The 27,145-nt window shown below is 39.8% G+C and overlaps 1 protein-coding gene and 1 long non-coding RNA gene across 2 annotated transcripts in view; one reads left to right on the top strand and one right to left on the bottom strand.

The window, feature by feature from the left end:
• gnav1 (guanine nucleotide binding protein (G protein) alpha v1) overlaps positions 1-27,099 on the bottom strand; it is a 30,303-nt gene extending 3,204 nt beyond the window's left edge. The window contains exons 1-7 of the mRNA XM_041220347.1: positions 26,502-27,099; positions 25,856-25,947; positions 20,059-20,151; positions 17,847-18,007; positions 8,873-9,001; positions 1,492-1,621; positions 1,141-1,212 (exon numbers count right to left, since the gene is read on the bottom strand). Of these exons, the coding sequence (XP_041076281.1) occupies positions 1,141-1,212; positions 1,492-1,621; positions 8,873-9,001; positions 17,847-18,007; positions 20,059-20,151; positions 25,856-25,947; positions 26,502-26,643 (819 nt within the window). The 5' untranslated portion in view covers positions 26,644-27,099. The remainder of the gene's footprint in view (positions 1-1,140; positions 1,213-1,491; positions 1,622-8,872; positions 9,002-17,846; positions 18,008-20,058; positions 20,152-25,855; positions 25,948-26,501) is intronic.
• LOC121295565 lies at positions 1,628-7,061 on the top strand. The gene is made up of 3 exons (XR_005946943.1): positions 1,628-1,817; positions 1,992-2,035; positions 7,028-7,061. It is a non-coding gene; the product is annotated as an uncharacterized LOC121295565 (long non-coding RNA).
• Positions 27,100-27,145: the final 46 nt, after the last annotated feature.

Here is a 27,145-nt window from a genome sequence, read left to right on the forward strand (position 1 = left end):
TACCTTTTGCCTCTGCTTATATTTACCGATAAAGCAAACAAACAAACAGTTCTGTAATTAACATGAAACAAGTCAGAAAGGCCCAGCTTTGGGTTACGGAGTGATCAAGTGAGTTACCCTGACGATATCATCTAACACCCCTGTAGGCGGACAACTGCAGTAATTTATCCCAATCTGTCCACGAGCTGATGACTAATGCGCCATTATAAACAGGCTAAATGAGACCAATTACACAGGCTTGTTACACGCTTTTTAACAGTAACTCGGACCGTCAAGCAGAACTTTAAAATTATCTACTGCACATAAATTACACCTTGCATTTTAATTACAAATGACAAAAGCAATTAGTTCGGCAACAAAAAAACAGGTCCTAGCAGAGGTGTGTGTGTGTGTGTGTGTGTGTGTGTGTGTGTGTGTGTGTGGGGGGGGGGGTGGGGGGTCACTCACTTTAATCAATGGGATATAAATCGCCTCTGTTGTGAGCTCAACAGTCATAAAACCAATTATCCTAAAATTTTATAATTGCCGGAATGCTTTCAATACAGTATTTGTAATCATTGAACCAAATGCCTCTTAAAATCCTTACAAAACGCTGGACGCTTATGTCAATTTACTCATTATATGAATTTCTTTTTGTTCCCCAAAATGATTATCTATAACGATTATCTATAATGCCTTTCTGCAAGTCTGTGCAGGAATTAGATTGCTTATAATTCTGTGGGCCACTTTGACTAAGCTTCAAATGTATTACTGTTTACAGTCAAACCCTTTTAATATCACTGCTAAAAAGGGACAAGACAAAATTGGTGACAATAACAGAAGCTGACTTCTCAGTGTCAACCTGGCAAAATAAGCATTAAACAAGCACGGATGCAAATACAGAAGCAAACCAATAACTGGAACTTGAACTACAGTACAATGTACTAATGTCAGAACTATCTTGCATGAAAACTTTTATAATCTTATGCTTGTGTTTCCCAATGTGATATTAAGTGGGGTGGAAATCAGTTGTCTCACTTGTAAATGTGGCTGATATTAACTATGAGAGTGCTATTATCAGGATCTGGTGCCAACTCTCTTCCATTATATTCTGGCTTGTACATTTTGCACTTCAGTTACAGTTTCTTACAAAATACTTACCATTGAGGTACTCCTGAAAAAAACATTGTTGCAGATCGAGGCAAACAGCTTCAAGCTTTCTTGAAGACGATTCTGCGAGGAAACACAATGTAGCCTTAGGGTGACAACAGGAGCAGGTGTATGACAGTGTGACTCTTCTTCTCTTCTGACAGCAGGCTTTAGATAACTCCACTGCTGCCTCACACCTTTAAATCTGTGTTCATTTTTCACTGTTTTGAAGACAGTCTGTGACTGCTGTTAATGCTTTTCTATCTGGCTCAGAGGTCTCTTTCCAAACCTAGACTTTCTGTAAACCATGGTATTGCCTCATATAGTATATATTCTTTAATTGAGCTGCAGGTATCGTCTCACCATTGAAGGGTCTTCTATGAGGGTCATGTCATATCCGCTCAGTGCGACCACGAAGAGTACCGCCCTCACTTCCTCGAAGCAGCCAATCCACTTCCTCCGTTCTGTCCTCTGACCTCCAACGTCATACATCCTGGGGGGGGGAATAAAAGTGCACTGAACAGCACGCACAACATTATACAATTTAAACCTGTGTGAATATTTAAACTTGTGTAAAATTATATCAAATCTTCAGCGTCTACCATAATTCCAAAGAATGTTGACAAAACAGGTGTCTAAATGCATGTAAAACACAGACCAGCATATGGCGGCTTTCACTATATATAACGGTAAGCTGGGCTATGCATCGGCATTATAAAAAGGATAACAGGGATAATACAACGTTCATAACAAGGTTGAAAGCAACAGAAGAAAGATGAAGTTCCTAGACTGAGGCAATGCATGCTAACTTGTGCTTTAAATATATTCAATTCATTGCAAACTGAATTTCTTTTAATATTCAGAAGCGGAAATGGATCTGAACTGCGCTGACCCTATTAATACAAACGTAAGTGCAAAAGATTTGGTTGAGAATGTATTTGCGCCTTCAATTTAAATGACAGTGCTATTGCATTTGAATAATTTATATTACCTATCTATTTATAAATAAAAAAGGGGCATTTAATAACATTAAATAGGGCAATACAATTATATATATATATATATATATATATACATACATACATATATAATTTTTTTTGTTTTTTGGTAAACAGTTTAATTAAGCCCCAGGCACAGAACAGGTATGAGACGGTCTGCCACTCCACACAAACATATACTGTAGCTAGAAACGTGGACTTTGACAATGTCCATTCAGTGTAACACGATACCAACAGGTTTTTAGCTACTGAAACCCCTGCAAAAAGCACTGAAACGCCCTGTATATTCAATTCACCCGTTCCAGAAGAACTGACTCATTGACTTTACATTAAAAGCAGAAAAACTAAACTAAACCGACAGAAGCGACTGGCTTTTAATAAAACTCCACCCTGGGGCTCTGAAGTTAGGATACAATCACTTTCATTATCATGAAATCAATTACAAATTGAATCATGGGGAAACAAATAAAATCCAGTTGCATTGTGAGAATTGCTGAACTAACTCAATACTTGCATATTTGGGTTCAGTGTAGGCAGGTTTGTTTGAGAGGCTTGTAACATTACAAATCTGTCAAGAGGTTTAGGAAATGTGTCCAAAACCCAGCAGGCGAGGGTGGAGGAGTGCTTATTCGTTAATTAAGGAGACAGATCTGTTTATCCACTGGCTTCGCGGTATAAACCACACAGTGCAGACACATACAGAGGGTCCTCATAGTCGCACAATAATCACACAGGACCTGAAACATCCACAATATATTTGTGTAAAATCGAGAGTTGATCAGACTACAACCAAATGCAATCTGAAATTTCTAGAGGTCTAGCTAGTGTGTGATAAAGGTCTGGTGAAGACTGGGTAGTAATTAAGGCAGTTACTGTGTAGCATGACAGACACAGTTAGCACAGTCATCATTTTTGTTGCATGTGGCCCCTAAACACATTTATTTAGCTGATTTAAACTGCCATTCAAACCCTTAAGAAAGGACCCCCTGCCATATTTTTACAGACAGAAATAACCTTGCATGCACTTTTAAGTGCTTGATTTGTAACCCTAGGTAAGCAGGCCAATTTGAATGATTTCAATGTAGTTAGATCCACAGCTGCCAAGAACAGTTGAATAGACCACATGGCATGTCAAACCCTGCAGCCTCTTTTCAGCTATTCAGGATTTTAATAGAAATGTATTATACCTGAGTGTACAAACTTTAAAGTTGGGACTTCCCTTGCGACACCCGCGTCTTCTTCCCAGTTTATTAAAAATAGGTTTCCCCAAACATTTTTAAAATTCAAAACTCTCACTCAGTCTGTCACTTAAGATTCAAGCTAGTCTCCACTCGCTTAATTTAACAGGCTTCTCACTCGCAGTCACCCTAAATAACTTATGCAACCTGAAACAAAGAACTTTAAAAAAAAAAAAAAGGATGTACAACTTCAACAAACAGTTACACAGCATGAATAAACCAGCACTTCCATTGGTTGTGTGTTCTATTAATCCTGTCTGAAAGGCTGGGTTCCAAAAATCATAATTGCAGACACTGGCCATTCAAAACTACTCATCGCAGAACAGAATGGAAAAACGGCAGCGCCTGGTTTACATCTGTAATTTTGTTGGCACTCGTTTCCACTTTTAACTTATAATCTCCTTGATATGAAAATGAGGAGTCTTGAATCAGAACTGCCATCAGCTCTCTAATCTGCTTGAGTTTCTCTGGGGTCAAGGGTGGGCTTTTCAGAATCCTCCAGGCATCAAGTCAATCACTGCTCCCATCACATTTTAAGTATGCTAATTTGAATATTATGACTGTGGAAGCTTTATATAGAAATGGTATTGCGTCAGGGATTATTAAGCCACTTTGAAAAGTGCTTTTCTCTGTGGCTTTAATCACTTTCAAACAAGACCGATAAAACGGAAACTATTGGCAAGGAACAAACAGGTTGAATTAAAAGGAGATTGAATGTACGAAGAGCAGTCATCGCACTGCATAACACGGCACGGAATGTCAGGGGCATGCTTGTACTTAGCAATACGTTTCAAAATAGAAAGGAATACTGTTATTTAACTGCAAAGCAATGAACTTACTTTAACTTTCCAACCTAAATATAAAATAATCTCAATCACGTTTTACTGTTATCTCAGTGTGGCTGCTTTAGTAGGTAAGATTGGAAAAGGACAACATAGGCATATTATCAGCCTTTCATCGCTGTCGTTTAGTTCCTGAAGATACTCGGGCATGGATTCAATGAGAGTCTGTATCAATTACCAGGTCTCCAGGTGAATGGTGTCTCCAATTATTCTACCTTTAAGTACCTAAAATATCCTTTTCTTATTGATCATTTTGGTACACAGCAGTCTTTTTTTCTCATATATATATATATATATATATATATATATATATATATATATATATATATATATATATATATATATATATATATAGAGAGAGAGAGAGAGAGAGAGAGAGAGAGAGAGAGAGAGAGAGAGAGAGAGAGAGAGAGAGAGAGAGAGAGAGAGAGAGCTCCATGTGGAATGGAATGGGATCTGGAGTTCCACGATGGAATGGGATCTGGAGTTCCACGATGGAATGGGATCTGGAGTTCCACGATGGAATGGGATCTGGAGTTCCACGATGGAATGGGATCTGGAGTTCCACGATGGAATGGGATCTGGAGTTCCACGATGGAATGGGATCTGGAGTTCCACGATGGAATGGGATCTGGAGTTCCACGATGGAATGGGATCTGGAGTTCCACGATGGAATGGGATCTGGAGTTCCACGATGGAATGGGATCTGGAGTTCCACAATGGAATGGGATCTGGAGTTTTCTGACAATCCCAGCAGATTTATCTCTGTCAAATTATTTTAAAATACCCAAACAAGTAAAAGTACATATTTATAAATCAACCATTTTCAAGGACGTCTAGGGGAAAAAAAAAAAAAAAAGAGCAGATTCTAATCGCGGAGCAATAATTACAGAAAATGAATCTGGACATACTACAAAAGGGACAAAGTTGAACAATCCCAGTTAAAGAAGAAAGGTTTAATCATTCATTTGCATTATCAAAAGTCGGCGAGACTCTGAATGAAGCACAGTAATTAGAAACAAAGGCAAAAAGCAGTTTATCAGTGAGTCTATGAAACCACATACGAGACTAAGCAGAGTGGGGTGGTACTGCACTGATAGTACTACATCACTTTTTTAATGTCTGCTATGCAGCTGCAAGCATCTTCTTTCTGAAAAGCAGTAGACACTTAGAAATGCTAGAGAATGGATGATACAATTCTACATTCACTGTGGCCGGGGTATATTATTGTTTCAAACCCTAGCTCACTTCTTTCACACAAAACGTTTTACTGCATTTCCGTCTCCTATGCATATTTTATAGTTTTATCCGCTAAAATCGGTTGGAGGATATTTTTTTATTTTATTCACACAACTGGAGAAACAACTTTGACAAGATCGAGTCTGATGGCTAAAGGGTTTTCCGGGTCTGTTTGACGGGATGAATCACGTCAAACGCGCGACTTCAGCTGCACCTGATAAAATGCACTGCGTTTCACAACCATATGTGTTTGTGCGTGTGTGTGTGCATGCTGTATGTGTGGTAGGTCCTTGTGTCACATGCCGCATTCACAAAGATATGTGTGCGTTATACAAGGGTGCATGTTATTTACACTGAAATAGTTCATCTTAACTATTCAAACGACCTGAACATCAAAGCCTGTTTTTTTAGGGTCACACACTTTTCTACAAACAAGTACTTTCTGTATTATCTGTGAGAGCTTGACAACGGACCAACTCAATAACTGCAAGGAAACTTCATTAGAAAGTTAGTTGGTCTAGGATGGAACAATAATCCATTGAATGACTGTCTCATTATTCATGATATATTCACTTAAGGGGATAAGCTTTATTCATAAAAGTTTCACTGATGGGTTACAGATCCTACCTCTTTAATTACCAGGGAATTCTCAGTGTCATTTTACCAATCAATCAAACCATCACATTTCATATCAGGATTGTTTTTCAAGTGCTCAGAATAATAATAACCCCAGGCTGTAAATATCATCCTGAGAATAAAACAAATGAATGCTAAATTATGCCCCAGTTCAGATCAATCACTCGTCTTGGCGCCATGTCAACGTTAGCACGTAAATTTATGCTCGTTATTTAAAATTAAGTGAGAGTATTGTGAAGCTAGTCATCAGAACTAAGTGATCTTATTTATTTCTAATATTGGCAGATAGCAATTTATCTGCATAACTTGGCACCTGCTTTCTGTGTAAACTGTACAATGTCAGGAATGTTCAGTATTATGAATCTACAGGCACCACTGAGCAACACTAAATCGGTAAATGAAAGCACTTCTGCTCTGTAAGGCTGGAGAGGCAGAGCTGAGAACGTTAACATGTTGTGAAGCTCTTCCAGAATCAAGCACCTATCAAGAATAAAGGGAATAACACACATCGTTCTGGGCATTCCGTTACTTTGAAGACACAGGTTTTGCAGTTTGGTTTCGTGCAGTCTGACTTCCATCATCTTATTGTACCTTTAAGACACATTGATTATTATTATTATTTATTTAGCTGCATTTTTTTTTCAGCTAAAATTAAAAAGTTCCATTTTATTTCCCCCTGGCATTACTAATTATTGAATGCAGTGAACTAGTTCCTCATTGAATAAAGTCAATCTCATTTACCAGGACAGATTAGTACAATGCACAGTATGATCAGATAGAGACAGTCAATATGAACACCTGATTCCACTTTCATTTTCACCTGGGTTTCTGGGTGGTCTAGTATTGAGGGGAATAGGGGGCTGCACTACCATTATAAAATACATTTTAGTTATTAAAGCAATCATGTAAGCAAAACTAATACCACAACTGATGATTTTATACATAGAGTGAATCGTGAGGGTCTGGAACCAACTCCCCAGTAATGTTGTTCAAGCTGACATCCTGGGATCCTTCAAGAAGCTGCTTGATGAGATTCTGGGATCAATACGCTACTAACAACCAAACTAGCAAGACATATATAATTATTGTATTTTTATTTTTTATTTCAAAAGAAAATGTAAATTAAAAAAACACCATGTTTAAAATAATTTATTCCGTACTTGTCTTTTATGATTTAAATTTTTGCATCTCGGAGCGTCAGTATTCCCACTCTCATACTGGGAATGATTTGCAGCATATATATTAATGATCATAGAGCCCATAAACTAAATACAAAAGAAGTGAGCTGGAGGAACAGAACTGTCATCCATGCTTCCTATGAGGGATAAGCAGGCTGCTGCAGTGACTTTTTTTCCTCGTCATTCAGCTTAACCATGCAATAATTACTTCAAGAGGCTGGCTCTGAATCTGAATGCTCTATTACCATCAATAAAATAAAACAGTTGTCATAAAGGCTGAGTGCAGGTTTTATATGACAGAGTGAGCTAATAATTTGCAGGTGATGTGAAGCCAGGATGTTCTTCACAAGTGTGATAGGAAATACAAGGACCGCAAGCATTAAAGAAGAGCTAGTTATCCCTTTTAAATATGAACCGACATCTTGGACTGGGGCCGAGAACCAGCTTTGATCACGGGTGCGGCACTGCTACCAAAATGAAGCTGAACATTAGATAGAAACACACTATACAGACTCGCCTGCATGGTGAGATATTTGATTTTCACAACTTTGCAACACAAAAAGAGCCTAAATCGTGTGCATTTCCTATTTGGATAAAGTTTCATTAATATATACAGTGCCTGTACCACTATTGTGCATTTACTATCTATATGGATTGAATATCTGAATTTAGACCATGATGTTTGTGATACAGAAACATCAAACATATAACTTACACCAGTACTGCAATGGCAAGAAAAGACAGGGAGTTTAAGCAAAAGGAAGCCCATCTCTGATCTGACAGCGAGATGGCTGGATCTAGTTTACAGTGTCTGGCAAACCCATCAACCAGCTGTAACTGTTTGACTTGTTGTCTGATGCTCAGTCCGGTTCTCAAATATTTAATTAAACAAAAATAATTCAGATTAAAACACATGTCAATAAACCTATTAACAGAGATTCCGGGCTGACAAATGATAAAATAACTGACAAGACCTTTCTAGTACCGTATGGATTTTTTCATTATAAATCATTATTTATAGTTTTCAAAGCCCTATTTATTGATCAAGAATAAGAACTACTAAGCCATTTTTTTGAGAAGGTTCAAGTCAATACTTAATTAAATATTAAAGACTTCTAGAAGGTGATTGTCTAAAATTATGAATACGCTGCAATATTAGACAAACATGAATGTGTGACATTGGTCATTGATCCAATGGCTGCCAAAGCATTACTTCCTAGAGGTCACATGACAATTCTGAACGGATCACCTGTCATAGTACTTGTGTGTCTTTCCTTGACATGCGTCTATCTGCAACAATCTGCTTTTCTAAAGAGGCTTACTGACCTAAAACAGGTGTCCTGAACACTTCACTGCCACTCTTATCAGCGATAGGCAAATGTTCAGTGGCAGCCTTACTATTTCATATAATGTTATTGCTATTAAGGAACCTTTTAATGGCTGTTGACTGGCTGGTAAAAGGAAGTTCTATTCACTGACAAGCTCATTCATAATTTTTCTACTCATCTGAGTTGTGGTTCAAGGAAACAGTGCGATTTGCTTTAGAAGCTGAGAGCAGGAGTGGTGACATACACAGTCACACCCTGTCCAATCCACAAAGGAAAGCCTCTTACCTGAAGACGAGGTGGTTCACTTTGAACTGGGTTTCGATGATGCCCGTGGTCCGCAGTCGAACGCGCAGTACATCCGTTTCAGTCGGAATATACGCCGGGGTTATGATCCGATTCATGTTGTCAAAGAAACTGAGGGGAGAAAAAGATTCCTTGTGAATAAAATCTGGAAGCAAATGCACAGTAAGTTTGGGAAGATTAAACAGGAAGCACTGCACTCAATAGCCTCTAGTCAGGGTGTGAGTACTCTAAATTATACTCCAGAATGGGAGGCCTGCCTCTGCACTGCCCCCTGCAGGCTGTGGAAAGAATGTTGGCAGCATCTTGTGTCATCCTATAGTATGCCTCATTTCCACTGACTTTCCCCAGGTATACTGTAGCTGAGCTGGGCTAGAGGGTACTTCTAATGAAGCTCAGCTTTTAGCTACACCTCAGACAGTATAGTTTCGTATGCCTTTGGATGACACATTCTTGTTTATGTCTACAGAGTTTGGGGCAGCTGTTATGCATTTAAATCACCCTTTACAAGTATCAGAGAGGAAAGCTAGCAATGATAATAAACACATAAAGAAACAAACAAACACTAAAAGATGTTACTGTCACGCTCATATTCTAACCAACAGACAGATACAAACAGCATAGTTACAAGTCATGAGGATCGCTCCTCAGCCGGATTTCTCCGAGAAGCATAACAGCTGTAGGAAACTCCACCAGCTTACTGCCTTGTATGCAGGAGAGAAGCAGATGACAAATCTACTAAAAGCATTGATAAAAAAATAAATAAATAAAAGCACCCTAGCGCTGACAATGTGGTAAGAATAATCAGCAATCCAGTTTGTTTACTGATGGGAGAGAGGGATTCCATTACTGTTTGGCTGTGGATGAGATTAACAGCTACTGTGATAATGTTGAGATGCATTCTAGTCAAGCACTATTGATTATCATGTGATTGGTAGGTGTTTCAAAGCAAATGCAACTTATGCTATACTTTCTCAAAAATCCCTAAATGTTGTAGGTCACAACCATCATTCTGCAGCACCTCTATAAAAGTAACCAGGTTATCTGTTGTCAAGCATTGGGGTACAAGAATGAGCCACTGTGCTTTTCTATTTCATAAGGTAGATGCATAACAAGGTCGAAACTGATTTCATGCTCGTTCTCCAATATCCCGTGAAATACAAAGTATCATGACCTGCTTTCCAGTGTGTGTCTGCTCTACCATGAGATACAGTGATAATTAATACCGAGGCAGGTCTGTATCCTGAAGAAAGGCACGGTGCGTCTCCAGGATGAATTATTGGTTAAGCCGGTCTCATACACTGTAAAGACTGCACAGCTGCACGCTTCATAGTGCGTGGGATGAGACAGTTTCTGACAGCTCCCCTAAGGCTGCAGTTTGACTTCTTGTCACATTATGTCACCGCTCCTGCGCTCAACTTCTAAAGCAAATCACACTGTTTCCTTGAATGTGAGGTGCAAAAAAACAAACCCAAAGTCCAGACTCTCCCACATCAACTGTGCAAGTCAAGCCTTTTCAGATGGGCAGCATGTTATTTCAATCTGCAATCATGACTGTAATATAGAAATGATGAGAAAGCTGCCTCAAAAACAAACAGTATGTACAGTTCATTAAATAACAATGACAGAGTGTTTCAAAAAAGTCTAAGAAAGGTGGGTTGGTTCATTGCCTGCCTACTATTGACTTATTACCCCACAGGTGGTGAAAACTTGGGCCAGTTGTAAACTGCTGGTAATCTAACCTGACTGGACTCCGCAATTACCTGCCTGCAAAGACAAAATGACCTGCAGGGCAAACACACAGCGCGTACAGCTCCAACTGTATCCCCTGCTACTCCCAGTGAAGCCAGCGTGAGGCTGCAAAGGACATCCGGAATGCTGCCTGTGCCCCTGACTATGGGGCTCAAACGCATTGCCTGACTGAATATCCCATAACCACATTCAAGAGCTGCAGAAATACTGAGGCTGGCAGCTTAAAAAAAAAAAAAAACAACACCAAAAAAATAAATAAAACTAGCCAAGCAAAACAGGATTAGGCACAGGTAGATGTCATGGGTTTCTGCTACTTTTCAAAACTAACAGATGAATCATTTGGCCTGGGGTTCTTTATTACTATTTGAGGTGGGAGGTAGTAGTGTGTGTGCACTGTGCAATTGGAATAAAAATACTTTATACCAGGAATATTATATATTTTTTAAAGAACATCTCTTACAAATATTTTTTTCCCAAAATAAAATATAACCCAGGAATGTTGTGGCATATTTTTTTAGATTTCACTTTCCGTACGGAACAATACTGCAGCCTTCTTACTCTCCCGCGTTCTCTCATTATCCCCCCCCCCCCCCCCCCCCAACTATGACAAGCCCACCCTTGATCACCGACCCCTCATGTTGCCCCTTGCCTCCTTTCAGACACGATGCAGTACTGATTCAGACAGATGACTGCTATCCATCTTCTAGTACCGGAAGGTAAAAGTATAATCCGCTTTACCCAATCAAACTCTGCCTGTCACTTTAAAATAATTTTATTTAAAACAGTGACTCGACGAATAGCGTGTTTAATCAAGGGTTTAACAGACAGGTATGAAGCACAAAGTTGTCGTGTTAACGCGTTGGCATGCCCACAGCAGGCTTGTTTACATCATCCTTGTTTACATAATCTTAACAGGATAATCAAAATGCCACAGCAGCTTCAAATCATTATCATGCCAGGCCGACTGACACACTATTGACGTGTTATAAATCAGGCTCCCAAAAGCCACAACAACTTGCTAAATATTAGTCTCTCGCTCAGTAATGATTAACAGCCAATACTCTGGGAAGGAATGTTTGTGCAACGTGGGAAGTTACTGTATATTAAAAAGAGAGACGTTTATTCTTTAAAAGGGATACCAGATACAGCCTCTCAGTTTAATGATTTCCACACCCCTTCCCCAGTTTAAATTAATTAGGAATTAACTACACAGTTAAAACAAGACGAAACACAAACACATTTAAATATCTGGCATTTAAAAGCCATTCACTCTCAGTCAACATTTACACTTGTAATTCACACAGAAGTGACGGCAGCACTTGCCTCTCTTCCCCAGCTGGCTGTAGGCTCTTCTATGGAGGGAGCTGTTTGGAGATGTAGGAAGCGTGCTGGAAGCAGCTTCCGTGGAGGAAATCCGTTGAGTTCATTTACTTGATTATCTGCCGTGTGCTGAAAGGCAGCTGGGTGGGGTTTCCTGTTTGTTTGCCCACCAGTCGTTTTAATAAACGGTAAAGCTTTTTTTTTCCTGATAAAGGAAACAGAGCTACAAGGTTCCATGTTCAAGACTAACCAAGACTGGCATGCTGGATGACAATTATATAGGGTCTCGTATTGCCTCAATATGGATATATCAGATATGGTTACCCTAGTGTTAGAAAGTCGGTTAATGGTATAGCATCTACGTTTAACGTTTCATACTTCAGAGCCATTTTCACAGCCCTCTTGTGATTGGTTATTTAAGGTTTCCCTAATAATTCCAAAGGGATATATATATATCTATTATATATATATATATATTATATATAAATATATAGTCTAAAACGTAAATCTGTGTGCTATTACGGTTACCTTTTATGTACGGATTATGCCACTAAGACGCAACGTTACTGACGTAGTGGAATACTATGTGATGTAAACAATAGTTGTCTATCTCTTTCCATTATCACCAAGTATTACAATGAAGTATTTCTTCCTTTATTTTAGCATTAAAGTCAAATTCTGAGTCTCCACTCCCCCCCTCGGGAATGTCAGGTGCTTCGGCTGACACCTGCTCACCAGGCTCTCATGACTCTCAGCATAAAGTGCCTGTGTGGGTTTGCCGGGAACCTGCACTGATCTCTCTAGACTGCAGGCGGGTGATTCAGAGCACCTGATCCCGCTTCAATGCCCTGATTCTGTCACAGATGAGGCGCTAAACCCAAATCCTGCCGACTCCTTGAAATTCAAAATCCAAACCGGAACGCATTCGAAGTTGTGAGAAGTCCTGGTTAAATTCCGAATGCTAGTCTTGCCTGCCCGAATTCCCCTTCTGCTTGAGCTTGTTAAAATATCTTTGAATTAGCATCCCAGGTGTGGTGACAATGAAGGTACAGATCTAGGAAACCAAGTCCAGAGTTGTGAGGTTACGGATGGGAGAGACAACTATCAGTTTACTACCGATTTCAGTAAAGAACAATGAAAATAAATACCCTTCAGAAACTGCACAAAAAGTGAGCAATCCCCCTGCCTTTATTTCTCATCTACATATGTGTGGTGTATTCATGGGTTTGTGTAACAAACAAGCAAGCAAGAAAACACACCAAGGAAACGAGCTAAAACCACGAGTCCTGTTATACTGAGTTCTAAACTGGATTAGACACGGTAAGCCATCTCTCAAGATGCGTTGCATAAGGCTTAAGACAGAAGACTGAGTGTAGTCAGAGCTTGCTCTGCACAATGCTTCTTGGTTATTTTTGACAGTATACGGTATCACTAAGGGCAGCAGTGGTGTGTTACATATAGAGGTCAAAATCTAATTCATGCCATCGAAACATAAAAAAGCCTTGCCAATCCTCGCTGTAGATGCTTTCATCAAGAAAACATTGTGAAAAAGTGCCAATTAGTGCTAATGAGAAGAGAGACATAGCACTGGAAGCCATCCTAAGAGCTTCTCCTCACAGCTCTGTGAGTGGATGTCAATCCTGACCGCTCCTTTCAACAGCTACGTCTTTCAAACTCTTGAGAGACCACCGACTTTATTTCAATTGTGATTCATGCAGCAAAAGAGAGGCTAAATTATCCTGATGTTACCCTTCATAAAAAAAAAAAACTGATAAAAACAATAAAAACAGCAAATGCTGTTGAGTAATTGTGTTGATAAACTGAGCCGTGCCATGTGTAAAGTTTACATTTGAATTGGAAAATCAGCGCATATGCCACTATCTGTATTACCTCTGGAGCTTCAGCGATTGACTGCTAATGAGATAGTCTCTATACGAAGTTACCAACAAACCCAGGTTAGGCGCAGTTCAACAAAATGAAATGCTCACCTACCTTGCCGTTAGCCGCAGTAGCAGAACGGGTATGCAAAGTAGACTTCCACTTCCAGTTTTTTAATAAACGGTGGAGCTCAATGCCTGCCTAACCTTTGTACAATTACTGTATCTGCTATCCACTCATCAAGCCTGGCAATTCAAGTGACACAGAGTGACCCGAGCAGTGTGTGTGAACAAAGCCAGCTGCAATTTAATTTCCAACAAATGTTTAAAAAGGTGGACGTCAACTTTTCAAATGACATTTCAAGGCGCTGTTTACTCAAATCGTCGGTGCCAATCAGCAGAGCCTGTAATCATCTAACCTGGGTGGACAAACACACCTCTGCTTGATTAATTATCTGCAGGCATCCGCTCCGATTTCTGTTAATTAGAAGTTGAAAAATGGCACAGATCCACACTCACAGGTAAATGAAGCCAGTAATGACTGTTTTTTTACGGCTCAGTACATCGGCGTGAGAAACGAGCTCCTTGGGGTCATGACACCTACACTGCTCCAGGGCATGGTTGTTCTCACGCATCATAGATCTGCAGCGGAAGGGTTTTTTTTTTTTTTTGTTTTGTTTTGTTTTATTTATTTTTTTTAATGATGCAGATTAGAGTTGCAATTAACTGAATTAAAGTGTACTAAGGGGTTGCTTTTCAAACGTTATTCAGTGTGCGGGTTTCAAATTCTTGATTAAGAAGGAACAAAGCTACAGGAGTCATGTTTTATAGTAATAATTCCCTTCCAATCGTTGGGTCTCCTTTGAATCACACCACTGAATAAAAAAACTGGATTTTGTTCAATTTCGTGCGGCACGGTTCTTTCACATCATTTTAGACCAAAACACAGACAACAGCCCTGCCAGTTCAAAATAAAGGTATTGCCATGTCTAATTATGCCGTTTCCCTCCTCATGCTTTGCCCATGGTGATACTATGCACTTTCTGTACATCCCCATGGTTTACTATGTGTTTTTTTGTTTTTTTTTTTTAAATATGTTTCACAAGACGTAGAAGTCAAAGGTGCACGGCACCGAAACGCTGGTTTGACTTGTTCAGTTTTTAATCTTGGTGTTGCACAAATAAAAGTTAAAAACATTTTGGTGTTCAAATCCTGAGCATGGATACTCTGTTGCATTTCTACTTCATTTATCCAGCACTGGATTCTAATGAGTGGTGGAAGATACCTTGTCTTGACTGAAAATGCTTTACAATACCTCTCTGGGCTTTGCAATGCTCCCCTTTGCTTTCACTGCACTGTGGGAATGTGTTAGTCTACATCCTTCAAATTAAACCTTGTTTTAATTTTAAAGTTCAGTTCAAAATCTTCTGAAAAATAAGACTGGATTCAAAGGAAAGAATGAGAAAACAAAGGGTAAGAGAAAAACTCGTGGGTAAAACAGTTGCTGATATTTAAGTCCAGGTCCTGACTACATTATCAGATAATAGAGCGTGTTACTGAATGCCACTCACTGACATAGCTACATCACAGAAATGCAATCAGTCGCTGATTTGCCATCCCTAATTAAGAAGCTTGGAAGTTCAGTCCAAGGGCTATTCACTTTGAAATGGAAAAGGTGTGGAGAAAAAGAGCTTCCTAATAGACATTGATTGAATCCAGCCTGGGATAATCTACAGAACTATCTGCAAGTCTCAATTAACAGACTTTGACAAGTCAAATATAAATAAAATACTACTAATTAAAATATTTGTGACAAATTACTTGTCTTGTGTCTTACTTTTTTTTTTTTTTTTGCGACCTTCAGATACAGCAATGTCCCAGATTACTGGAATACGGATTAGGAGAGAGTCACTATGACAAGTCATCACCAAGTATTAGTGAAGTGTCGAAAGAACTCGCAATGTTCAATACTGTTTTAAACATCAGACTCTGACAAACACGACAGAATCATTATCAGAGAGATAAGCCAGATAAAGAGGCGTCAAAGTCAGAGCCATGTGATTCCTTTTTTGTCAAGCCTAAACCAGTGTCATTTTGTATGCTGGATGTTTTCTGAGCTCTGTGTCTATACACCGCGCTAACGGAACTGACCTACCCTGCTTGTTGTGTTCCATCAGACTCTTCTACACAAAAAAAAAAAAAATCATCTCAAACTTATTTTCCCATGCAATCAATGTTCAAGTACGACGCTGTAGAAAAGAGCGGGAATATGTCAACTATCAATTTCAAGCCAAAGTAGGGACAAAAAAAGGCCTGTTGACACTGTCCTTTGTCAACCTTCTGTTTTGTAATATTAGAAGAAAAAAAAGTGTCATTATCCTTTAACAAATAAAAAAATGGCAATATCACAAGAAAAAAACATTCAGTAAAAAAAAAAAAGGATTCATTCCCATGCCCAAATGTTCTTAAAACAGCAATTTGAACAATTTGAAAAAAAAATGGGATTGGTCTAATCAATATTCTTTTGTCCGACCCTGGTGCCTTTTATGAAAAAGCCCTTTCAGTTTCTGAAATACAACAATGTAGTTATATTTATATAAAAAGCTGTTATATAGACTGCTTTGAATGACTGAGTAAGTGCCTTATTTGTCTGGCGTATCTGTAGCACACTCTGATACCAAGACTCATTCTCAGAAAGAAAGCAAACTGAGATTTACTTAACACAGTATGGAAATTTAAATAAAAATACATGTTTACTGTAGCTGCCCATTGGAGACCTATGCATATAAATTAGGGGAAGTGCATTTAATCAAATAAAATATTGTATATAATGGATTACTGTCAGTGAATCGTTTTCATGGAAGTTCATTCAATCCCCTCATTGCTGTTTTCCAATCACTGCTTGCAGTTGTCTTTGTGGAGAATGAGAAAATTGAATGCACAACTACCTCGGGTCAAGATCAATGAGCCACGTTGTTTTCTTTCATCTGAGCTAACCCTAACCCTCCCCTCCACCTCCTTGCTGTCACCCGACCATGTACCGACACAGCACTTTCAATCCCCTGGCCAACAGCTACGTTAGAAAACATCACAATCACAACCATGATCACAAACGATTTAAAAAAATAAATAAATAAATTTAACTGTAATTGCTGCTACAGGGCTCGACCCCTGTCCTACTTCCCCTCCCGCAGAGAATGATTCTACCAGCAATTACGCTGAGCCTCTTTACATCTTTACAATGCAACAGTGAAGCAATTAGGAGCAAAATGTTAATGTCAAGGAAAGTTCCATCTCTTTGTGTTTAATTTATGAAAAAACAGAATTGTAATATGTAATTGATAAGTTAAAAAGTCTGATTGAAAGTAACATTTCAATCGGGGCCCGGGGGGGGGGGGGGGGGGTTAGTCTTACTTATTTTGATCGACAAGGTTTAATAATGGCTTTTTGATATAATGTAATAGTCTCCTGATTGCTGCGGAAATGGATGGATTTGTGTGTGTGGAGGGGGGGGGGGGCTGTTGCACAAGCCTATTGTTATACTGCCTGTTAAACTAACTGCCCAACACACACACATAAACACTCCCTACAAGTCTCCTCAACACTGACCTCTAGGGGTGAAGCAGCATATGCGATTCCTTGTGCAGGTTTAACAGAGAAAACATTTACTCCAAGTGATGTCAAGATGGTAAACATTACAGCTAACGCCTTCATCAGTGTAATGACAATGTGAATAACAGACGCCTGACCACATTTGTATATTTAACATATTGCAGGGGCATTTTTTGAAGGCATTTACCTTGTCTGTAATGTATTCCTATTTTATGAAAGGAGAAATACTAGTGTAATAAAAATTTGAAACTCGCTGTTTGGTTATGTCATATATTATCTCCTATTGTCTTCCCTTTAAAGGCATCACAAAAGCCAAGGACCAAAGGAGGGGTTTTCCAGCTACAGTAAGTTTGGGGGGTGCAGTTGAAACACTGCAGAGGGGTGCAGTCAGTACTTACTAAAGTGCAGAGTCGTTGAGTTCATACTCGTAGCCCCGCGCCGCAGCCGCCCGCACCCCCGGGTCGGCCCACAGACAACGCAGGGCGTGCGCCACGAAGGGGAAGAGCATCCGCTCCTCATCGAAACAGCGTCCGCAAGACAGGAGCGAGTGAGCGTGAACCTGGGGAACAAGAAGACACCGCAGAATCACTCCAGAGTGTGTGTTAGTCTTATCGTGCTCATCTCAGCCTTTTACAGCATCACTACAATTAAAGTGCGCCGACCGCACACTGCAGAAGGGTAAAACAAATACAGTATTCCCTGTAAGTGACAGTACTGGCAATAGGGTGTAAAGATACCATCAGTAGATAACATGGCACAGACTAATAGGGTTTTTATTGTTGCAGATGGATAAGGGAGATGATCCATCACTTTTGAAACTGCTTTTCAAGCATTAGCCTTGGTTGCAAAACCACTGACATCCGAACACCTAACACCAGCCTTGTAATAAAGTCCGTCAGAGTCATCACCATGACCACCATTTTCATTACCCCTTTTCCACTGCCACATCCGAGCCATGAGGGCCTGGGGTGGAGCCCACAGAGAACCAAACTGTGAAACTCTGGCCTCACAACACATCTGAATCTGGGTCGGAGCCCAGCAGGGCCAAGAGCGGGGTTCATGATTATTACACAGCGTCAGTCAGTACACTCGAGGAAGTCGCTGCACTTCAGTTCTATTCAGTAATACCTATTCAATACAAACGTTTACTGAAAGCATACATCAACTTGCACAGCAGGCTGTAAAACATTAGCGCTTCACATCTAAGAGGGGGAAAACTGTTCTGGAGCTTGCAGAAAGGCATGTCCTGATTAAATACACAACAACAGGATAATACAGCTATTAAGACAAATACAAAGAGTAACTTATATCCTTGCAGAGTCGCAGCACTAAGTCAATGCAACTTTCATACTCAAACACATTTTTTTTTATTTTTTTCAGATTAAAAAAAAAATTAAGAAAAAACATTGCTGGGAGGTTTAGAAGTTCAGTTTAGTCAATCAACCAATACCTTTAATTAAATATCTTTACTCTCTACTCTATTTCCCATGACTTGGGGGAATGCAGATAAAATGCAATCTCCTATCTGCAGCACTGACATTCAGGAAGGGTAATACAGAGACCCAGGGGTCACAGGGCTAGCTAGCGGGGCGAGGGTAGTCGTGCCAGCCTGGGTTTTGTCGGCCACAACCCCTCCATTCCCTCAGTGCTTGGCAGCAGTGTTTTCTGATGCCATCCGATTCATCCACCCACCAAGTCATAGCCCTATCGAACCATGTGCTGACAAAAGACATTTAGAATAGCTCATTCACATGGGGGGGGCGACTATATAAAACAACATGCCTTAAAGTTAATAGTACTCACTGGGATTTAAACTGGCTTTTATAAATGGAAAAAGAGCACATAGCCTCTTCTCATTGCTTAAATAAGTTAACATTTTAAAACAAGTGTTCGTATGTACATAGGGTTATCATTCTAGATGGCTGCTGATATTGGAACACTAGATTGGCTGTTGCCCCCTCATCCAGAACTATAAAATACTTAATAGTGCGACATTTAAAAACAGTAAAATAAACAAAATGCATTTTAGGTCTACATCTGGAAGAATCCAAATGCAATCAAACACTTTGCCAGGACTCAGTGGGGATTGCATTTCTAGTGGATATTTTTTTTTTTTTTTTTGTGCAGAAATGCATGGATAATAATCATTTGCATGGAAGAACAGATGCAATGTTAGACATTGGGTGTCAGTTCAGTGTAAATGAAGGACGTTTCAATTATCTTTTCATACAGCAAAGTGTCCAAAGGTGACACTGAGGGAACTAACTAGCCACTGAGAAATAGTATCAGAATTTAACTGGCTGGTTCTGGGGAATATTTCATTTTTTTATGTGAAAATACCAGTGCAATGCTGCCACCTAGTGTAGGAGTATGGATTTGTTTTCATTAAATATACACAAAACACTAAATCCACATTTGTACTCAAGTCCACAATAACATGCTCGGGTAATTATGCATTAGAAAGCAATAAAGCAAAAATGAATCCATAACTTGAGTGTCTGGTAATCCCCTCTTCATTAGGAATAACTGCTCTAATATCACCCCTATGGCCACTGCTCAGCTACTACAGAATAAATGGACACAGCGCTGCACATAGATAGGGTTACACACCTTGTTCTTATTGTTAGCCAGGTTGATTCTGAGCACACCCATTCCATGCAGAACAAACTTCATGGAGGTCAGAAGATTGTCCAGGACTGCTGGCTGGAGAGAAAACACAATTCACCTAAAGTTAAAAAAAAATAACACAACTGCATCCTGAACGTGGCAGGTGACATCACGTAAAGAACGCAACACAGAACCCTTGAGTGCAAGTCAAACACCTGCAAACCCTTTCAATATCACTTCATGTAAACATGCTTATCTTATACCTTCATGGAGAGGGACGATAACCTGTTGTATGATTTATAAACTGCGGTGTAAACCGAAGCGAGACGCTAACCAAAGTAATATTAGCAGGCGCATGTCCCCATTGACTTGCATTGTATTCTGGTGAGGCCATTTCAATAATAAGTTGAAGTTTAACCATATTGAACTCCTGGGAGCTGTGTTCGGGTTCTTCTAAAGTACTTGCACTGAAGGGTTATGCAGCGTTCTTATGATCAACAATAGGATTACCTTCAAACCATCAAGGAAGGCAAAATGCCTGGGGCATACAGCTGTTTGGTGAGGAAGGTTGAGGCTTGGCCGACATACCAGAACACTTCAAACACTACTGCTGTGCTGAGCAGCGATTTCCTGTGGCTTGCTTAGGTCTTCTTCCCTGTTCCTCCCATCCCCCACAAATTACACTTCTCTGATTCATCTATTGAAATGGGTTTCATTTTGACACCTCGGGAAATTCCATTCATAGTTATCGGACGATCCTTTGACATTTCCATGACCTGAAGCACTCACAGAATTGTCTCACAATATTGGTTTAGATCAAATGTACTGACTGGTTGTTACTAGTAAGGGAGGGCAGGGCTATTGTGTGTACCTAGACAGAGACATGTTCCTTATTAGCAGGATGGTCACGGGCCCCATTGACAAAACTTGAACCTAACTGCGATCTTTAACTCTTTCAACACTGTAATTGTGTAAACAGGTCTAGGAAATATAACTTCCATCAAAACTGGCGATCACTCTAGTAGTATAGGAAGGTTTACCACAAACAGCAGACCAGCAAACTATTGAATATACTAAAATATTAACATCAGTTTTTTTTTTTTTTTTTTTTTTTTTTTAAAAACCCTTGGCCTGTCTTTCTGTAAAGTTACTTCATGCTCAAAGAATGATCCCCAATATATTACAGTGCTCAAACTGTTTGTAAAAAAGCCATTACATATTTTTGTAGGTTCACCTGCAGTTCCAAGTCTGATTACGCAGCCACTAGCTTTCTTGAACTCTATTGTTTCACTTAAATACCTAGAGATTTGTTTGTTTGCGTTTCAAATTTGTTGTTTCCGTAACAGCTTGTTTCCATGGCAGTGCTGAATTGATCTCCAGGAGCTGTTGCGGCAGGAGAAGACAAGACAAAGCATTTGGGCTTAACACTACAGAGTCAGCTGGTCTCCGTTCATAAATACTGCTCCTGATGCCACTTGTGGTTTCAAGTTTATGGAAGCTCAATGAAACTCCTATTGTAAGCAGACGGGCTCAGTCAGTGAGCCATGGCCTTGCAGTGCTGAGCAAACACAAGTCACAGACACTGCTGCTTGTTTCATGACATCCCTCGCTTCTTATGCATGACTGAAGTGTTCTCTCTGCTTGCTGATCAGTAGCAAAGCAATAATCAGGAATACACTTGGTTATATCACCAGAGCCTTTTACAAAACATAAACAGAACATACGATCCTGGACCGGAACAGACCCTGCACTCAAGTTTTGTAAATTGTTTGGACTTAAATTCATTAAGACCGGCCTATTTTTGCTGTATCTATATTCTTTGTCAGCTTTGACAGTAATAGGGGGAAAAGATCCAGTAAGCTCTTACAGACAGTGTACTTCTTTAATGTATACCATTTCATCAGCAACAAGTTTCAGAAGTTTTATTTTAAATGGGTTGGAATGAGCTTTTCTGAAGTGGATTGGTGCCCAGATTCAGTCCAGTCTCAGTTACTGTAGACATGGTAAAGAGATCCTGGTTCTCAGCCACTCAGCAGTTCAGGAATGAGCAAAGGCTCAAGTTCGGGTTCTCAACCAAGAGTCCCCCAGTGCTTCAATGCCTTCAGGTTTCTAACTCCACCTGAACACAATAGCCAGCTTGTGTGCGCTGTGGGATCCTTTTCCAGCTGGAATGAAGCATGCAAAGTTCAGAAGTGCAGCAAGTGCAGGAGTTAACAAGGAGTGGTGTGGCTGCAGCTACAATCTGTTACATTTCCAGACAAAGCCCTTTCTTTTAGAACACATCTTATTGACTTTGAAGTTGAAGTGCCTTGTCAAATGACTTGTTGTGAATAAGTTCACTTACAAGGCAGTTCATCTTTAAAACAAACACAGAGAGCGTGTTTGCATATTTGGACCATCAATGAAATGAAGGTCCACTACTACCATATGCAATGTTAGCAACTCAAATGACAAAGCTGTCACAAGCAGCTCATGTGCAAAATATCTTTACTATTCAAAATGTAAGCAAGTGACCTAAATTCCTCATTATATATGCTTACAAAACCACAGGGGATATTTTCAGAAATACTGATACATTCCTATTTTTTTCCCCTACGTGGATCGAATCCTATGTAAGCCAACTTGTTAATTTTGCTCATTGTATGGTAGATTTTTTCTACTTTACATTTACAGTTTTTGTAGTTTTAGAAATGTAACCTCCTTCAGTCACTCCTTACAGAAATCACTTTAGTGAAACTTTGTTTTTACAAGGCTTAAAAAAAAAAAAGCTTTGCACCAATGACCTTGCAAATGGATCAGTGTCACAAAGGACAATAATAAGTTAAGAAACAGGCAATGGTGTTTTCTGAAGAATCTCTAGAACTGGAATGCTGTAAAACATGTCCTCAGGTCCGTTAAATAGTCACTTGCTTTACCTTGCAAGACACTAAGCATTTCTGTAACCTGTAATCACAATGCAGCCGAGGACATGCGAGACAAGCTGCTTCACACGGACCAGCACACTGTCACATGCCTGGAGTTCACAAATGGGTCTTCAGAGAAGTTACCCTATTTGTTAAACCCGCAAATAAAACCAGACATTCAAGTTCACCAGTGACCTGAACCTTTGTCTACAAATTGTTGTTTGTAGCCTAGAATTGGCACGAGCGCTATCCTCTCCCAAGGACATCGTCAAATAATTAATTTATAAGGAAAAACAGTGCCAAAGCAAACATTGTAATGCTGTGTAGAATAACTCCATAAGCAGAGGCATGTGTCCCCTGTAAACCTTGTGAAAGGGCTTGCTTTTTTTTTTTTTTTTTTTGATCATGGAAGCTGATGTTTGGCTTTTGAAGTACTGTATTAGCCAGCTAGCCTGTTTTAATGGTTTTGACAATAGGCCAAGACTAGTACCCTACTCCTCTGGAATGAATCAGTCCTTCAAACCCCCATGACGTGACATTCGCATTTACCCACTGCCATTAAATGTATCAAAAATGTGAGACTAGCACAGTTAATAGCACTGAAACAACTGACTTGCTGTGCTGTATATCTTTCAATAGGTACTGTAAGTAGCCAATAAATCAATCTCTGATATACTGTAAATTATCACTAACTGCAAAAAGGCACACTCCCAATTCTAACATAAGCTACTTAGCTTCTTGTAGTTTAAAAGTTGCCTCTATTTGAACTGGAAACAAGGGTAGAGAGTAGCTGAGGGCCTGAAGCACTCGACCCCTCTTTACTCAACAATGAAACACATTCCAGTGGGAATCCACAGGGAGTGTGGAGAGACCTTTGGACTCACAGAACACAACTGGAATCCGTGCCTCTTTCCAAAAATAACTAACTTTGTACGAATTCTAACCTTTCAGGCATGTTAAGTGAAAAAGTCCAGAACAAATACTGCAAACCGGAAGGTTCAATGCTGCACTGCAATAATGTCTGTTAACCCTTTCAATGACATCACAGCCCTGAGACAATGTCCCTCGCCCTTACCAACACTCTCTCGAACGCATCACAGCTGCAACCCAACAAAGATATTCTATTATGACTATTTGATCAATTAAGAGTCTCACTGGGGGGTCTTAATGGGGGCCGAGTCCTGGTCAAAGACTCAGAGGAGGCGGCCGTCCCACATCAGGGCATGAGAATCTGTTCATCGGGCCACGGTAAATACAATAAATTCTATTCAGCAATGCACATGACAGTCAGGAGCAAGATCAATTCATCATGGGTGATCAACGCCGCAGATACAGTATAATTGTGGGGCGAATCTGTTTTTGACTTGCATGTTTAACTGTCCTTTTATCTGAAGTTGAAAACCTGATTTGAGGAACATACAGGTTCCTTTTAAAACAATATTTCAAAAAGTCACTGTTGATCTTTAAATGATTAAATACTCAGAAAGGATGATTTCACATCCTGGTGCAACCTCCAACAGTCAGCTCTGCTCCAGCAACGTTCCCACCTTGCCGAGTCGCTGTGCACAGTGGATAATCACAGTCTGATCAACTGTGACTGGCTAAGCACTTCAGGCTTCCAGGGAACATGAAACTAAAAATGACAAACTGAAGTATTTTAGTTGCTTACCTGCCAACTACCATTTAGCGTAGAAGTTATGAGGTATGTGCAGCCCCACCCCTGTCAACGTGAGCGCAGGTCCCTTTAAATCACTGTACACCTTGCTTCTGATATGCGGTTTACAAGCATTCCTGTGCTATAAGGTGTGTGCAGGTAAGAACAGGTGGCTCAGCAACGGTATGATTCATATCCACAGTTTGTGTAATCTGTGATTACAAGCTCTGTTCTGCGTGACCTCCTGAACTCAAGCTGTTTAGATACTGTCTGCATGCCAGTATCCAGTCACCATAGTGAGGAGTTTTATCTGCACAGACAGATTTGTTGCCCTGCATTAATAGCAATACCCTCATCAAACCCAGCCCCATTTCCAAGTTTAACAACGTGAGCGCAGGTCACATAAGAAATCTTTCAGATCAAGTTATGTGTGTGTATCGTGCCTCTCCAACATATCGCATAATCCCTATTCGATACCATACGAAACCGAGCTGTTTCTCACTACAGCGGCCATCCCCAGCATTCGCACACCAATCATAAAGCAAAAATAGGCACAGCAGAACCTTTGGCTCGGTCTCCCAGACTTGCTGAAGAACAGTATACACAGCGTGGCTGCCTTTTCACAAAGCGCCAGGAACCAATCAGAGGGGTTTAAACATTCCATCGTTACCCTGGCCTGGTGTTGAGAAGTTATTAAGGGTCGTTAGGGATCACCATCTCCGTGATTGTCTGCTAGACTGAGCACAATGACTGCAGCTAATTGCTAATCAGTGTCACGCACACATTTAATCAAACACCAGAAAGGGCTTCTCTGTTAAGTGCCGCTGTGGTTCAAATACATATGCACTGTGGCAAGGCTGTGTAGTAAGCAATAAAGACACTGCTTTGTGTATTTGTAATGATACACACACCATCTGGCGTTTATCTCCACAGCCAAGCTACTTTATCTATGTACACATGACTTGAAATAGGCAAGCTGAGATGCTTGCTATCTCCCTAAGAAGATGGACAGAGCCTTACTGAGCTTCTTAAACTGGGCAGTTTGAGAAGAAATATTTTTGTTTTTTTCAAAATGGATGGTAGACAATAGCTATTTAAAGAAAAACAAACTGTTTTGCTGTTTATCTTTTAGCCTGTCCTAAAATACCCTAAAACTTAAGGAGCTGGAGAGAGGAAAGTGCTAAAAGTTCTCTTGAGAAACTGTGCATCCAGGTTGTGCTGCTCTTCTCCCCGAACACTGTACCTTGAAGCTGATGAGTTCTTGCTTGGTGAATCCGTGGCTGTGAATGATTTTCATCTGTTTGACCAATGTGCTCTTCCCACTCTCAGCAGCACCTATACACACAACAGAGATTACAAAGAGGGGAGCACAAACACGTCTCTCACATGCTAGTCTGAATGGCATGTTTCAAATGCGAATAAAAGGTGAAACGATTTCAAAATGTAAACATGTTAGCGTATTTCAGTTTCAAGACTGGGGGGGGGGCAGGCTAAATGCATACGAGAAAAACAGGTAGACTGTGTTTGAGAAATAAAAAACAGAACTTAAACTCCAGCTGTATTTGGGTTATGTTTTATTCACCCTTACCAACACACTTTTTCTTCAGAAACATCCTAGCTATTGTGATGAAGTCAATGACTGGACAGTGTACCACAATTTCATTTCAACAAACATCCTGCTGTATACAGTATAATTAACAATACCAACGTTTCCAATCATGTGGAACTAGATTCTCAGTGTAACCCAATGCGTTTCTGAGTCACCTCCAAACGCCTGGCGCATGTTAAGGGACAGGTATTCGGACCACAACAATAGCTGCACCTGCAAGTGCAGGCATGCAATATGAGCGAAGAAAAAAAAAAGATTGTGCTTTTGTATTTGAACTCACCCAGCATTAGGATTTTAACCACATTGAGCTCCTCTTTCACGTATTCATACAACTCTCGGTCTATTTTCTCACTGTGTATCTTAGCTTTCTTTTCTTCTTCTGTCATTTCGGAACCTAGACACATTCCCATTTTTATATGCATTGCTTCTCAAGACCAGACAGACCTAAAGAAAACGATGAATCATCAAATCTTCCAAAAAAACACCTTTCTTGTTTTTGTTGGTATGGTTCATTTTTCTTTCCAGAATTCCTTTTTTCAGTTTTTTTTTAATGGCTATAACTACATAAGCCTGACTATATATCCTGCTTTAAACGGTAATTGTATTAAAAATCTCACGCTTGCAAAATTGCATTCGATTAAAAACTTGTAATTCGTTCTTACTTATCGCTAACTTGAACTTAGGGACTTTTTTTTTTTTTAATACTGATTCATCCAATCAAGTTGTTTTCTTTTTTTCCACGAACATTGTGGTTAGTTGTATTCCGTTGTTTGTGAGTTCACAATACTACTATCAAGATCATAGTACTGTTACCAAAGCAAACCCGTTTGCCTCTCGAAAACTTTTCAAATTTTCTCAAAGTGCCCCTGCTTCTAACAACGAACTGTAGACTCTGTGAGTTTCAGGTTACCGGGGGAAGTGACG

The sequence above is a fragment of the Polyodon spathula genome, chromosome 20 (assembly GCF_017654505.1).
Source record: "Polyodon spathula isolate WHYD16114869_AA chromosome 20, ASM1765450v1, whole genome shotgun sequence".
In the NCBI taxonomy this organism is placed as follows: domain Eukaryota; kingdom Metazoa; phylum Chordata; class Actinopteri; order Acipenseriformes; family Polyodontidae; genus Polyodon; species Polyodon spathula.